Here is a 14,341-nt window from a genome sequence, read left to right as displayed (position 1 = left end):
ACGGCGACCGCTGGCCGCAGTCTGATGTGAAGTGGTGCGAACACACGAACACACGTTTGCTGACTTTATCCGGCTTCATATATAAAATCCTCTGATGCTGGAAGTTTGTGTAAAACACTGTGCTCCACTGTGCAGCCACGAACAGCACACTTGTCCCTCCGCGTTGACATAATACCGCTCTTCCTCCCTCGCCTGCACTCTCGCAGGGACACGGTGGAGCTAAGGTGGAGCTCTCGAGGTAAACTTACTGGTGGGGTGGTAACATTCGCAGTGAAATGCGCATGCTGCCGTCATAATGCGCAAGGAATTCAACATCGCGTGTTTTATCGCCTATACTTACACTAAGGGAGACCACGAAAACATGACTGAGTATCCTTTTTCCACACTTTGGCAACTGGTAGGGCCTCCAGAGTCCCAAATATAAGTATTGAAATTATTAAAAAGTTGATTTTGCATAATATGTCCCCTTTAAAACTGTGTTTGTTTGTTTTTCTTTCTTGAAATATTGCTTAAATGATTTGACACTTGAGGGAGTTGTAAACATTGCAGGAAGAAAATATTATTTATCAGTTATAGCTGGGAATTGTGTATTATGTACAGCTACTGCTGCTCTTTATTTACATGAAGTTGCATCTCCTCCTGACGTCTGTGGTGAACTGCTCTGCGCCACCTACTGCTTATCTTGGTGAATTTACTCCAAATACTTGCCAAACAGCAGTGGATAGAAACACAGATAAATGTGCGTTTTCTTTTACATTTGAATGGAAACCAGGGAAATGAGAACAGACATAATGTTACATGTTACACGTTACAAGTCCAGAGAAGGTGAGAAGGTTTAGCTCCAAGTCATGTTGGAGCCTTTTCTCAGTTCATAGTGCTCTCCGTCAGGGAAAGACGAGACAAATTATTAACCCTGCTCTTGTCTCTCTCATTGTCTGAGGCCGTTTTAGCCAAAAGTTAAAGTTTTCTTTGGGAGATAGTCCTGAAAATCAACTACAAAGCAGGTTGTGACTCACTGTGTACAAAGCTCCACTCAACAACATACTGTACATGTAGATTTATCACATCACAAACATGGTTATGTGAATAAAGTGTGTTGAACGTTTTCAATGGGTACTCAAATGCAACAGCTGTGTGACATCACTCTGCACATAAACTGTATATTTCTACAGTAAATATTTATTTAGGGTGAATGTTGCGTATTGGTCCTTTAACCAGCACAACAAAATGCCAAACCACAACCTAATCCAATGTAATCCTACAGCCAAAGACAAATCTTAACCCTCAAGAAGCCCTTTGAATTTATGACGCCCTGTTAAAATGTTCTAACAGCTATGTCTTTGAACCACAATTTGAAATTTGTTCTCACAATTATAGACATGACCTAAAAACACGCACACACACTCAAACATTTGCACAGCATCTGTAGTGCGGACACTCGTAGACGTAGTAGCCCCTTACCTTAACCTTAACCGTCACAACTACATGCCTAAATCCAACCTCTAACCCTAAAACCACGTCTTAACCCTCAAAAGGACAAGTGACAGAATGTGAGGACCAGCCATGATGTCCTCACTTTCCCCAAACTATCTTTACTCCCAAAGTTGTTTGGTCCTCACACAGATACCTGAACAAGAACACACATGAAAACAGTATGACTCAGCAGCGCCTCTCAGTGGAGTATGATAAGAATTCATACATCTGAAGTGACGTGCCCAGCAGTGACACAGTAACATCAGTGAAGCGTTCACTGATGATCCACCAACATGCAGCTCACATTCAGACCAAGCCTTGATCAGGAAACTCAGAGGAAAGAGCTAAACACACATGCAGGAGAATATAGACTTAATTGGCTGTAAAGTAAAAGTGCAAATACAACATGAAAAAGTTCTGGATCATTTTCATAATAAAGTCATGAACTCAGGACAATTATTATTAACCTAAGATAATGTAGTATATGACAAAGAGAAAGCTATGAAATATACTGTAGTGATATAATAATAACTGTGGGACAGTCCATTGTCCATGTGACTTGAGAGCAGGGACACTCTGTCTTCACATCCTCCTGCTTTAAAGTGCTCAGTCAGCATCCTGCCACAGAAGCTCAGATAAGGAATGTAAGTCAGCATTTACGACTGACATCACTTTCAAGTTACAGTGCAAATGTAACGTAGTCTCTGTCTGTATGTGAGGTTTTTTTTATTGATTTAACAAGTGTACGTATGATAAGCGATTCAAGTAAATATCAACACACAAATGAATTTTCTACAACATAAGGAAATAAAAGAACAACAAAGACACGTTGAAGTTGTTGTGTTAATAAAAAAAAGGTCACATGTAATAATAATAATGAATGACATCAGGCTTTCTGCATGGAGTTTGCATGTTCTCCCCAGGTTTTCTCCCACAGTCCAGAACAATATGGGGATGAGGGAAATTGGACACAGCGATGGACAGGTGAACTGTCCAGGGTGTACCCCGTCTGTCGCCCCCTGTCAGCTGAGGTTGGCACAGCACCCCCGCGACCCATCATTATGAAATGGCATCGTTATAAAATAAAGAAGGTGGTCACATGACTGTTGTGTTATCAGACACAGACTGGGCTCTGGTGTAAAACACTTCCTGACAGAGAAAGTACAGACAACTACAGAAGCAATGACACTCACAACATTCTCGTCGTGAATGTACATTTCCTGTAACTCACCTTTGTTCCATTCCCACTGTATACAGAATATACAGTATATTAACAAGCCATCATCACCACTCTGGTTTTTAAAGGCTATACGTTGTAAGATAGCAAAGAACAATCGCTGACAACAGTCGGCCTCGGTAAATCAAAATAAAATACAATGCAAACTTGCTAATGGCTCCATTCCAGGGCAGCCATGCTGACAGCTCACAGGTGTAAATAATCCCAGGAATGACGGCTGAGTTCTGTTTAGCTTGTACACTTTCAGGGTGCATGCTGGCTCAGCGCCACACTGTCCTGACAGCACCATGATTAACATGATGAGTCACTCCTGTGTTTTTCCTGCTCAAATATGTCAAAATAACTGCTGTGCAAAGGACCTTTTTCTTATTTGGACAGACCGGCGGTGGTACCTGACTTGAGCATGCAGGAGGCAGGACACTCACCCATTCACACGCTGTGATCTCATTATTCATTATTCAGAGATTTGACAAGGGAGCTGGCAGGAGAAGTTTCTGGAGAATATCCGAAGCAACTTTGGGCAAGTTCCTGGGAATGTCCAGATTTCAGTGTGTGTCTGAAAGCAGCGTATGACTCTGACTTGTTGCAGATCATTACGTTTTCAGGTGGCTCCATTCTAATGGACAAAAACGCTGCACGCCAAAGTGCCCTCTTGTCCCTGCACGCCACTGTTCTGGGGTAATGAAAAACTAACCCTTACAAGAAAGATCTGCCAAATTAAAATAATTTCACCTCATTTTTATACACTGGCCCTTTAATGACAATCATAAGATGCCATTCACCAAACACAGTACACATCAGTTCACCCAGAACACACCTGTTTTTCTGGCTGTTAGTGACACATTAAGAATAGACGTAGGTCAAACTGGACTTTGTTCTGAAAGGAACTTCGAGTCTGCATCAACCAGGTGAAGGAGAGGATGCTCCAGATACAGATCAGCAAAGCTACAGTAAGGGAAATGTCTTGATGACATTCACACGCTGCCATCGGGAGCAACGTATGTAGAAAAGCCCAACTGGAAATCAAACCAACAACCTTCCAGCTGAAGAACAAGTCGAGTTACCATCGCCCCATTTTCTTTTTTTTTTTTTTTCTTCTTCTGTGGCCGCAGAAACTTAGGTCATCTCTGCAGCTCCCAGGTTTTGGTTGCTTAGTAACGACAGATGTGACATGAGCGTGACCTTCAAGCACCATGGATAAAAACACCATCGGCTTCTTCTTCTACACTTTTTTATGTGCACAGACCCCAACAGGCGTGCGTGTTTGGCCTCTGAAGGATGAATGACAGCTCAGGATGTGAGACATCAGAATTAAGTAGAAATAATGACAGTGGTGTTCAACAGCTCAATAGAGAGACTTTTTTTTGCAATTCTTATATAATGTGAATAAAAATGCAAGGCAAACATACTTCGTAGAGTTTTTTTTTAATGGAAGGGGTTTATTTTACATTAGTGTGTGAGTGTTCAAACAGTTTGCTTGTTAGGTAGCTTCATGTTCTGCCTGTAGTGTGATGGTTTCTGGAGAGAACAGACTCAACAGTCAGTCAGTACATTTACAAGACGTTAGGAAAAACACAACAAATGATGTTAGTCTGACTGAAATTGTGCTGGATGGAATTTCTCAAAGTCATACTAACACTCAGATAATGTGATTAGGAGTCAAATTACTTCTGTGTGTATATGATCAGTTGGACAAACTGGCACAGGGAGCTGTGTGCACATGCTCCACAGCTCCCTGGGTTTGAACCCAGAAATAACAGAAGACGTTTGTACACTGAAGAAGACAACAGCGATAAAAGCCCGTCCTGAGCAGAGGACATTTGGACTGATGAGAAGACCAAATTTATGCTCTAAACAAATATCTGCTAGCTAAGGTTGTTGTCGTCTGTGATTTAATAAGTCAAGTGGGAAAAGTCTGATACTAAAATGCTGAAAGGGTCATATCACTACATCGCTACTAACATAATGCGACTTAATTGTGCATGAAAAAGTACCGACTGCCACAATCCTGCAAACACACAGAGAGGAAGAGTGTCTTTATTGCATGACAAAATGAATGGTGACTACACCTGTGTTTGTGTATCCTGTCTAAACAGAACCCACGGTGTGTCTGTCATGACGGCCAGCACGTTGCCTTCAGCTGGAATAGAAAGAAGCCGAGTGATGCCACAGCAGCCCTTATCCCTTGCACTCACATTCCTTCAAGCCTCAGAAAGTGTCAAGCTGACTGAGCACAAAGCTGTGACGATGACAGACACAGGCACAGTGAGAGGAGGCTCCCTCAGTCCTGTCCATCAGTCCTGTCCCTCAGTCCTGTCCATCAGTCCTGTCCATCAGTCCCGCACTGTGTTTTCAGCAGAGATGTTTTCTGCATTTCTCTGCTGCTGTTTCTTTTTATAGCTAGGCCAGCGACACACCGGGCAGCAGTGTCTGCCTCCTGCCAGCCACACCACAATGCACTGCTGGTGGAAGGCGTGGCCACACGGCAGGCCCATCAGCAGCTCCTCACTCACAAAGTTCTCCAGACACACCACACACTCTGAGCACTGCAACACGCCACACGGCCACACTGACCAATCACAGCACTGCGGGTTCGACGCAGCCTCCGGTGTGAGGCAGGTGTCCTCTGCTTCATCATGGTGGCTGCTGCTGCTGCTGCTGCTGCTGCTGCTGCTGCTGCTGCTGCCGCCAGGGTCCATGTCACTGTTCACACACAGCTGGATACTCTTGTCCTTACTGCACTCTGACCTCTTGTGCCCTCTTCTCTCATGTGGAGGTGTGCTGTGACGTGTGCGAGGAGAATTCTCGGAGTCCGACTGGGAACTCTCTTCATGCAGCTGACCCACAGACCTGAACCCCCACGTTGGCAGGGCTTTAATGTAGTCCACGTTCACTAGTGGACGAAGCCAGAGATCGGGGAACGCCAAGCGCTCAAACAAAAGGTTGGGATCATCCTCCCAGTCGGACTGGTCTGATGGGAGCTGCTGCAGTGAGGCGATTGGATGGAACAGATAGGACGCGTACCAGTCCCACAGACTGGCCAGCCACTCCAGGTTGGTGGTGCTGTCCTCTGGGCTCCTGACCCCACAGCGGCGTTTCTTCTCAAAGTAGTCAACCAGCAGGCCGTGAGCTAAGTAGGTGGACAGGAAGAGAGCAGGGTGGGATGAGTAGAAGGTCCAGTCAGATCTCACCAGGCTGGCCAGTGTGGTGGTGTCAGCGTAACGAAGCAGCTTCAGACTGTAACCATACAGGGAGTCCAGGTATGACAGCTGCAGCAGAGCCTGGTTGGAGACAGTTAAGTTAAGTTGACAGAGAGCCATTTAATCCCCAATTCTAAATCATTATACTAATATAGATTAAATGTGGTTGATACATTTCAGTTGTGCAGCAATGCCATCAATTGTGACCTTCTCTTAAGCAGCTCGTCTTGGGAGGATGCTGACAAACCTCTGAAATCTAGACCATGCATTTATAACTTCATGACTGGACTACTACAATTCGAGTCTACAGTTGATCTCATCATCTACTTTGCTCTCTCTCCTCATTCTGCAGGTATGTGACTCAAGGATTGCAGGATTCATGTCTGTTATTATTAATAACATAAATATAATTATTATTGTGTATATAACTGTCCCTAACCTTTCCTTCACTGATTTCTCTTCTCTTGTAGGGTTCTATTGGAAGGTCTCTTCACTGTATCAACTGTTGGTTTGTATGTTGTGATTTGGTTTTATAAAAATGAATAAGATATTAATTGAGACATGTCTCTCTACAGTTGTGGAAGGTTGTAAGAACCTACCAGAACAGGAAGCCAAGACACCAGCAGTATAGAGTTGTAGGTTCCAAGTGTTCGGATCAGAACTACAAATCGTTTCACTGTAGCACCCTGCCAAGGACAAAAAAATGTTCAGCTACATGTTTAAAACAAAACATTCACGCAACAAGCCTCTGGCGGCCTCTGCTGGTCAAGTGTGGAAAAAACAATACTTCACTCCCACTCTGTGGGGCGAAGTTATAAATGCAGAGCTAATTATAAATCAATACACTGATACATGTGTGTACAAGTGCAACTTCCAGAGTCAGGGCTCCTGCAGTCACCCAGAGTCATTGCACATTAAGTGTGGGAGGAGTCAACAATGTGTTAATTCAGTCAGTCTGGGTCCACCATGAGCACGCTGCAAGAAGCAAGTAGTCAGCTTTATTACAGCTGCAGATGCAGAGCGTGCACTGCAGTCTTTCCCCTATGTTTTGAGAATAATGGTAAAAACAAACAGGTGGTAACCTGTGTAATGAAGAGATCCATCCAAGCCAGAAGGTTGATGAGGACCAGACTGAGCACAAACAGGTCATTGACCTCCGGCTGGACTGAACGTAGGAAAGTGTCCATGGCAGCCAGGGACAAAAACTCCCCCGTACTACAGAGAGGTGGAGAGGAGAGAAGAGGAGAGGATGAGTGGGAGAGAGGTGGATCACAGCACATAGAGATGACAAGAACATGGGCATTTCCCCAAGAAATGCACATGGTAATTGCTGAGTCATCTTTCCGTCTGTATTGACATTGGCTGAAAAAAGTAATAGGATATAGCAAGCAGAGATAATGATTAGAAGTGTCAATAACAATCAATTCATCTAAGATTCTAAACTTCCACAAATATATATTTTTAAAATAACATTTCTTCAGTTTTGTTTGTTATAACCTGTTTCATGTCCTTAGAGTGTAGTACCAGTTTTATGATAACAAGTGAGCCCAGGTACAGTATGTCATACCCACTCACAGACTGACACTTTTTCAGGTTACACCCAGAATACTTGTGCAAGTTAAGCTTAAATAAAAGTCAATTTGTTACTTGGATTTGCTTATTTTATGTAAAAGCTTCCTAATCCTGGAAAACACTTTACTTTGATTTCCTGATGACAAAACCTTTCTTAGCACACAACAGCAAAGTCTTCATCTTCTTTGCAGCTTCATCTTCTCCATCCTTTGTCTAACAGATTCACTATCCCTCACTAACTCAACCTCGTCTCTCTTCCTTTATCTGCAAACCGTTCAACCTGAGCTGTCCCTGGAATATGTTCATTTCTAATCCTGTCCATCCTGGTCACTCCCAAAATCTCAGCATCTTCAGCTCTGCCACCTCTAGTTCCTCCTGCTGTCTGCTAGACAGTGCCACTGTCTCCAAGCCATACATCATAACAGGTCTCACTACTGTCCTGTAGACCTTCCCTTTGACTTGTGCTACTATCAGTTTGACACACATCAGCCCTGACACTTCTTCACCCTCTCCACCCTGCCTGCACTCTCTTCTTCACCTCTTCCTCTACTCCTTGCATCTTCACTGTACCACACACACAGGTATTCTCTCCAGTGCATACCTCCACCAGTGCAGGTTCTTCTACATGTCCCCTACTCTCACTACAGATTATAATATCATCTGCAAACATCAAAGTCCACAGAGACTCCTGCCTGACAGCAAACAAGACACAACACAACAGCAGAGTAGACTGAAGTGTACTGAATACATTTTGAATCAAAAATGATTTTGAATCGATTCATGACCCAATAAATTGGAATCAAATTGTGAGACCCTGAAAGATTAACACCTCTAATAAACATTTTAAATAATAACTAGTATCTCATCATCATGTCCTGCATTCAGTGTGAGACACTGTATAAGTTCACACGCCACACAGGACATTTCTCACGCTGATGATAAGAGATAAAAGTCACCGCACATAAATTAATAATCTATGAATCGATGATGCAAAGGCAGATTGCTCTGCATAGTTCATTCATACAGCTGTCTTGAATTAGCAACCTATCAGCCAATCAGAAAATAGTATGTTGCCAGGTAAACACACTGGTTGCAGAATGGACTCGCTGCACTCCACACACCCAATTTACACTGCTTTTGCGTCTCACGTCCGCCCTCGTCCATGCAGCTGGACACTTGGAGTTACTTGGAGTTTCTTGCACGAATATAAACTGTAAATGTTGTAAACACAACAAAACAGAGCAGTATTTCTGCCGACCGAAATAAACGGGAGCACACTGGGCTTGCAAGGATTCTTTCTGTGATGTAGTAAAGTGAAATACGACGTGGTGTCAACACGGGATCTTTTATTCTGAAAAGTAAACCAGATGTTTTATTTTCCTACTTCCTCTCCCGCTTGGCAGCTGCTAAGGCTGCTATGGCATCCACCAGAAATATTATTGCTTCTTATACACTTTGAACTTTGACACATGACACACTAGAATGGATGTGCATCAGCTCCGATCGGAGATGCAGCGCAACCTTTCCAAAAACCAGTGTATTCAGGTTTCCACTGCAAAACTAAAACTAAAACTATAAAACTACTTACTGTTTAGTGGAATTTGTACTTTATTAGATTAACATCTAATGTCTAACAACATGTGATGGCCGTTGTAATTCTTTGAGCATGACTTTGCCCATGGACGCTGACGTCTGAGGAACAGACATGATGAGTGTGGAGCGTTGCCAGCCGCGCTTGATACACGACCTGGAGGACAGAACGCCGTCAGCACGGTAAAAATCTACAGTTTTAGCTGTTGCAGCCATCTTCCTGCACAAAAACAGCAACTTTCTGCTCTCATATGGGTCAAACATCATGCTGCATGCTTATTGGCTCACTTATTAGATTAACATCCATCATCTACCGCTTTATCCTTCACCAGAGGGTCGCGGAGGTGCTGTGCCAATCTCAGCTGACATAGGGCAATAGGCGGGGTACACCCTGGACAGTTCGGCAGTCCATCGCAGGGCTACACACACATAGAGATTAACAACCATTCAGTCTCACACTCACGGTCAATTTAGGGTGTCCAATTTACCTAATCCCCATATTGCATGTTTTTTGGATTGTGGGAGGAAGCCGGAGAAAACCCACACACACACAGGGAGAACATGCAAACTCCTTGTTCCAACCGGGGCTCGAACCCAGGTCCTCTTGCTGCAAAGGCAAGAGCGCTAAGCACTACACCAACCATGCAGTGGTAAGTCTGACTCTGTGTCAAAGGTCAAAGGTTGATTTAAATTTGGCCATTGAAAGAGAAGAAAGCTGAGAGAAAGTTCTCATGCTATGCCTTTGACCGTGCCTGCCTGTAATCTGCACTTTTAATTCGCTTTCAGAAAAATGAATGTTGAATATTTCAAAAAGGTATGAAAATTCAAAACAAAAAAATTGATAATGTATGAATGTTTGAAATCACCTGAAAAATTTAAGAGATAGATATAAACCAAACAAAAGGTGCTAGATAAACAAGAACAGGAAAACAATATTTGGGAAAGGCTGAGTCAGTATTTACAAATAATAATAAGAGAGTTAATATCATTTCATGTTCAACCATCACCTGTTGCCATAGCGATAGATGCCCTCAGGCATCTTGAGGATGTAGGCAGGGCTGTGTGTCACACCGATCTCTGACAGGCTGCTGTGGTTGTCCCAGTGACTCGTGTCCACAAAGATGAAGTCGATCCTGCCAGTGAACTTGATGGACAGAGAGGAGAAGAAGGCTGGCGGCTGGGAGAGGCGGGCAAACAGAAACATCTTGACTGGGTGGGCGGGATCCGACCGCCACTCCTCCACCAGCTGCTCAGAGCGATGCAGGGTTTTGATTCGATGAGCCACATGTGAGGTCATCCAGCGGAAGATGTGTTCGATTGTAATGTGACGGCCGTTGTATTCTTTGAGCATGACTTTGCCCTTGGACGCTGACGTCTGAGGAACAGACATGATGAGTGTGGAGCGCTGCCAGCCGCGCTTGATACACGACCTGGAGGACAGAACGTTGTCAGTTTTATTTTACAACACGGTAAAAATCTTCAGTTTTAGCTGTTGCAGCCATCTTCTTGCACAAAAACAGCAACTTTCTGCTCTCATGTGGGTCAAACAGCATGCTGCATTCTTATTGGCTCACTGATGCTGATGAGATTGATAAGGAATTTAAACACATTTTCAATATTGGGATATACAGAGCAAGTTCGATACCTGGCCCACACTCTCCACGGTGTCTATGTTCACCATAATGTCAGTGATGTAGGTACTGGCTAAGCAGTTTTTCATAAGGATTTGATAATAAGGAATCATCTATCACACATACTGGCCATTATAGTGGGATCAGAAAGCCTCTATAAATCCACAGTGTCAGAGTGTGCTGTTGCCCACCTGTAGTCATTTGAGCAGTTGAAGGTTCCAGTTCTGATCCCAAACTGAGACACCTTCTGCACCATCTTCCCCCAGCTGGACTTACTGAGCAGAGCCTCCCGGTCCTGGGCGATGACCTGCAGCCACAAACACAGACCGTGTCAAAAACTGGAAACTACACCAGACAGAGAGAGATGAAGCACCTTTATACAAGCCTCAAAATCATAAACATATGTGAGTCCACCAGAAAAAAAGGAACTCACAGGGTGATTTATTTTACCATGGCAGCAAAGGCAGTGAAGAAGCCTTCAAACTAATAAACTGGATTCTGAGAAAAAAGGAATTTGAAATGCTGCTGTCTGAAATGAGTCATCTCTCTTTAACGTAGAGCTGCATCACTCTATGCTTCGTCCCAGTAAGTGTTTGAGGTGCGTTACTGCCACCAAGTGGGCTGGAGTTGCTACATGCTCGTTCATGGGCGCTCCTTCTCATCATGCTCTCACAAAAGCAAAGATGAGTTCAATAATGACAGATCAATATGGATTGTAGAAAATATTTCCACATGTGACACACTGGAATGACAATGTGTTGGTCTGTTTACACCTGCATTAAAGGGGTGTTTCACTGAGTAAGCGGTGTCTTACATAATCACATAACTGTCTAATGATTTGCTTGATAGGCTTTAAACTTGGCAGGTGACTTACTAGGCATCATGTGAGTTGTATTGCCTTTCTTACGGCGTTTTGGCAGAGCCTATCTGATCAACAGCTACTGGATGGGTTAAGATGTAAACAGTGGGGTGGCTGTTCCTGCCACTGCCAAGCTCTGGAATAGGTTACCCCTAGATCTGTGCTCAGTTACTGACCAGGGATTTTTTTTTAGTTTTAAGTAAACAGTGGCACTTTCCCTGTTTTTAATTGCACATTTTATAATTTTACTGATTATTATTTAATTTTTAATTTAATTTTCTATTCCCTTTATTCTTTTGTGTTTTTATTATTTTTTTTACGTAAAGCACGTTGCAAAAATACAATGATTGGTTGATAAAAGAGCCGAACTACACACAGCACTAATGGATATGCCGTTCATCTGTCTGTTTATCACATATAATATCACAACAGTCCACTTGACAGGCTTCAACAATGGGTACTGCACTAATTAATGTAATAATCAATATCAAGACAGAAATAATTCAGAGGGTCCTTGTGACTCGTCCTTTGATAACCAGGATGAGAAAGAGAAATATAGAGTCATTAAAGATGATTAGTGCAGCACATTCAATATGGTCTTTTTGTGTATTTTTGTATTTGTTTTGTTTGTAGTGAATGGTTGTTTGTCTCTATGTGGCCCTGCAATGGACTGTCGAGGGTGTACCCCGCCTATCACCCTATTTCAGCTGAGATTGGCACAGCACCCCTCGTGACCCTCCGGTGGAGGATAAAGCAGTAGATAATGGGTGAATGGATGGATGTTTTGTTTGTTGTATGTATATTATTGGCGTGGTACATGTTATTATCTGCTGCATTCTTTCAAATTAAGATGTTAGATGTTAGTGCTGCACTCTGTGTGTTTCTTTTAGCGTTATTCGTTGCATTTCTACTATCTCTTGTATTTCTTATCCAAACATTGTCAAAGTCAGCTCTGCACACACTGGTGCTTAGTCACCTGCCAAGTTTAAAGCCTGTCAAACAACCTGTTGATAGATTACACATGGACTATATATCCTGATGTTTGCACTGTCATGTTTCAGGTTTCATTCCACCTGAACCAGCCAGATCCCGTCTTTGGTGTCTTCCACTAGTTCATAGAAGTGCATCTCTCCACTGAAATGTGTGCTGCCAGAGTCTCCAGCCTCTGTCCGCTCCTTCTCCTTCTTGATGGCCGAGTACAGCTCGCCATGTGTCAACTCTCCTGTCGGCAAGAAGAGCTAAAGGTTTATCTCACTGAAAAGTGTCAAACTAATTACACTAAAACTAAAAAGCAAATGCAAACATTTCTACTGTAGATGCCAACATATGCCATTCACACTGCAGCTGTTCTGACCCTTTATCTGACCTCAGTATGTAGACACTTTCTTCAAAAGTATTTATACATAATTATTGTGCATAATGATTGGGGCTACACTAATCAATCAATGATCAACATACACAATATACAATTAGCAGACTACTTGAACTGCAATGAATGTAGTTCCTCGTACTAGTTTTGTAAATGCTTTTATTTGTTTTTGTTCCGTTTCAACACACTGATACTGATTTTCTGATATTTTTTTATTTAAAGAATCCAGATACAAATACAGACTCATTAACTTATGGTGCCAATGTTACAAAAACATTAATGACGTGACCAAAAATTGTTGCAAAATGTTAAACATGTTATTAAAGATTTGCTAACGTTTCAAAAAAACTAAATAAATCACATGTGAAATACTAACAGTTCCCACAGCCAACTTACTACGAATGGTTTTTAGAGTAAAAGGTGGTGATATCGTGTTTAGTATCCTCCCTAGCCTCAGGTGTGATACAACCTGCTGTGAACCGGAGCATGGGTGGTAGAGGAGTTGATGGGGATCTCTCGGTTACCTGATTTCTCCACCAGCTCACTTACGTCCTTCTTCTCAGGCAGGCCAGAGTAGCCCAGGCCCCGACACTCCAGGATGGTCTTCAGCCTCTCAAAGCTCAGACTGACCGGATCTACCAGCTGGGTCGCGAACATGCCAGTCTCGTACCAGACCACCGCCTCAAAGATTCTGGCCAGCATGAAAAGCACCACGAAGTAGAGCAGCAAGAAGAACAGCTTGAGCCACATCTTCCAGAGGACTGACGAGCGCTGAGGCTGGGCAGAGGAGCCGGGAAGAGCCGGGCCTGTGTGGCTTTCTACGCCTCTCTCTCTCTCGGAGTGTGTCACACGGTCATGGTGCTGCGGTCCAACCCGCACCGTCTACCTGCGTTCATGTATTCTGCTGACGGTGACAGCTAGCCACTTAGCTTAGCATGGTAGTTAGGCCTGTTGGTGTATCAGTCGTGACACACAGGTCTCGTAGCAGTTCGGTGTCAGCTGCACGCGCCCCAGTATCCTGCGCTAAATGAGCGGCAGGTGGACAGCGGCTCTTCCTCACACTGTCGCAAAAACAACAGGGATGCCGAGCCAAGTCTGACCTGCTCCGATCAGCTGCTGCTGTACACAGAGGCAATTACGTCACATCCGGCTCCACCTCACACATGTAAACAAGCTTCAAAGGAAGTCTCTTCCTCTCCGCACTGTTGCTGCCCTCTGGCGGTAGATAGCGTTACACTGTTCTATATTGAAGAACAGAAAATGAGGGTTTGATTTTCAAAAGTTTTCCACTTTTATATAATATACTTATATATATTGAGGTTGCACAAAAATACAACCACCATCTCATTTACATGCACCTCAAACCTGCGCCATGTTCTCCCTTTCTACAGTACCTCTATTACAGAGCAA

At 43.4% G+C, this 14,341-nt stretch overlaps 1 protein-coding gene across 2 annotated transcripts; it reads right to left on the bottom strand.

Annotated features, from left to right (window-relative positions):
• Positions 1 to 4,114: 4,114 nt before the first annotated feature.
• On the bottom strand, positions 4,115 to 14,090 carry rnf103 (ring finger protein 103). 2 transcript variants are annotated; one of them, XM_058649869.1, is made up of 7 exons: positions 13,456 to 14,087; positions 12,636 to 12,784; positions 10,895 to 11,010; positions 10,080 to 10,502; positions 6,993 to 7,125; positions 6,510 to 6,596; positions 4,115 to 5,991 (listed from the first exon to the last, which is right to left on the bottom strand). In XM_058649869.1, the coding sequence occupies exons 1-7, from the start codon at positions 13,679 to 13,681 to the stop codon at positions 5,044 to 5,046; spliced, it is 2,082 nt and encodes a 693-aa protein (XP_058505852.1). In that variant the 5' UTR covers positions 13,682 to 14,087; the 3' UTR covers positions 4,115 to 5,043. The 2 variants fall into 2 exon arrangements, with proteins under 2 accessions (XP_058505852.1, XP_058505853.1); XM_058649870.1 differs by lacking the exons at positions 4,115 to 5,991; positions 6,510 to 6,596; positions 6,993 to 7,125; positions 10,080 to 10,502 and adding an exon at positions 7,132 to 9,229 and having other exon boundaries at positions 13,456 to 14,090.
• Between the last annotated feature and the right edge of the window lie 251 nt (positions 14,091 to 14,341).

This window comes from Solea solea, chromosome 14, assembly GCF_958295425.1.
Source record: "Solea solea chromosome 14, fSolSol10.1, whole genome shotgun sequence".
NCBI classification, from domain to species: Eukaryota; Metazoa; Chordata; class Actinopteri; order Pleuronectiformes; family Soleidae; genus Solea; species Solea solea.
Note: the sequence above shows the minus strand (reverse complement) of the source record. Positions and strands in the feature narration are given on the sequence as shown.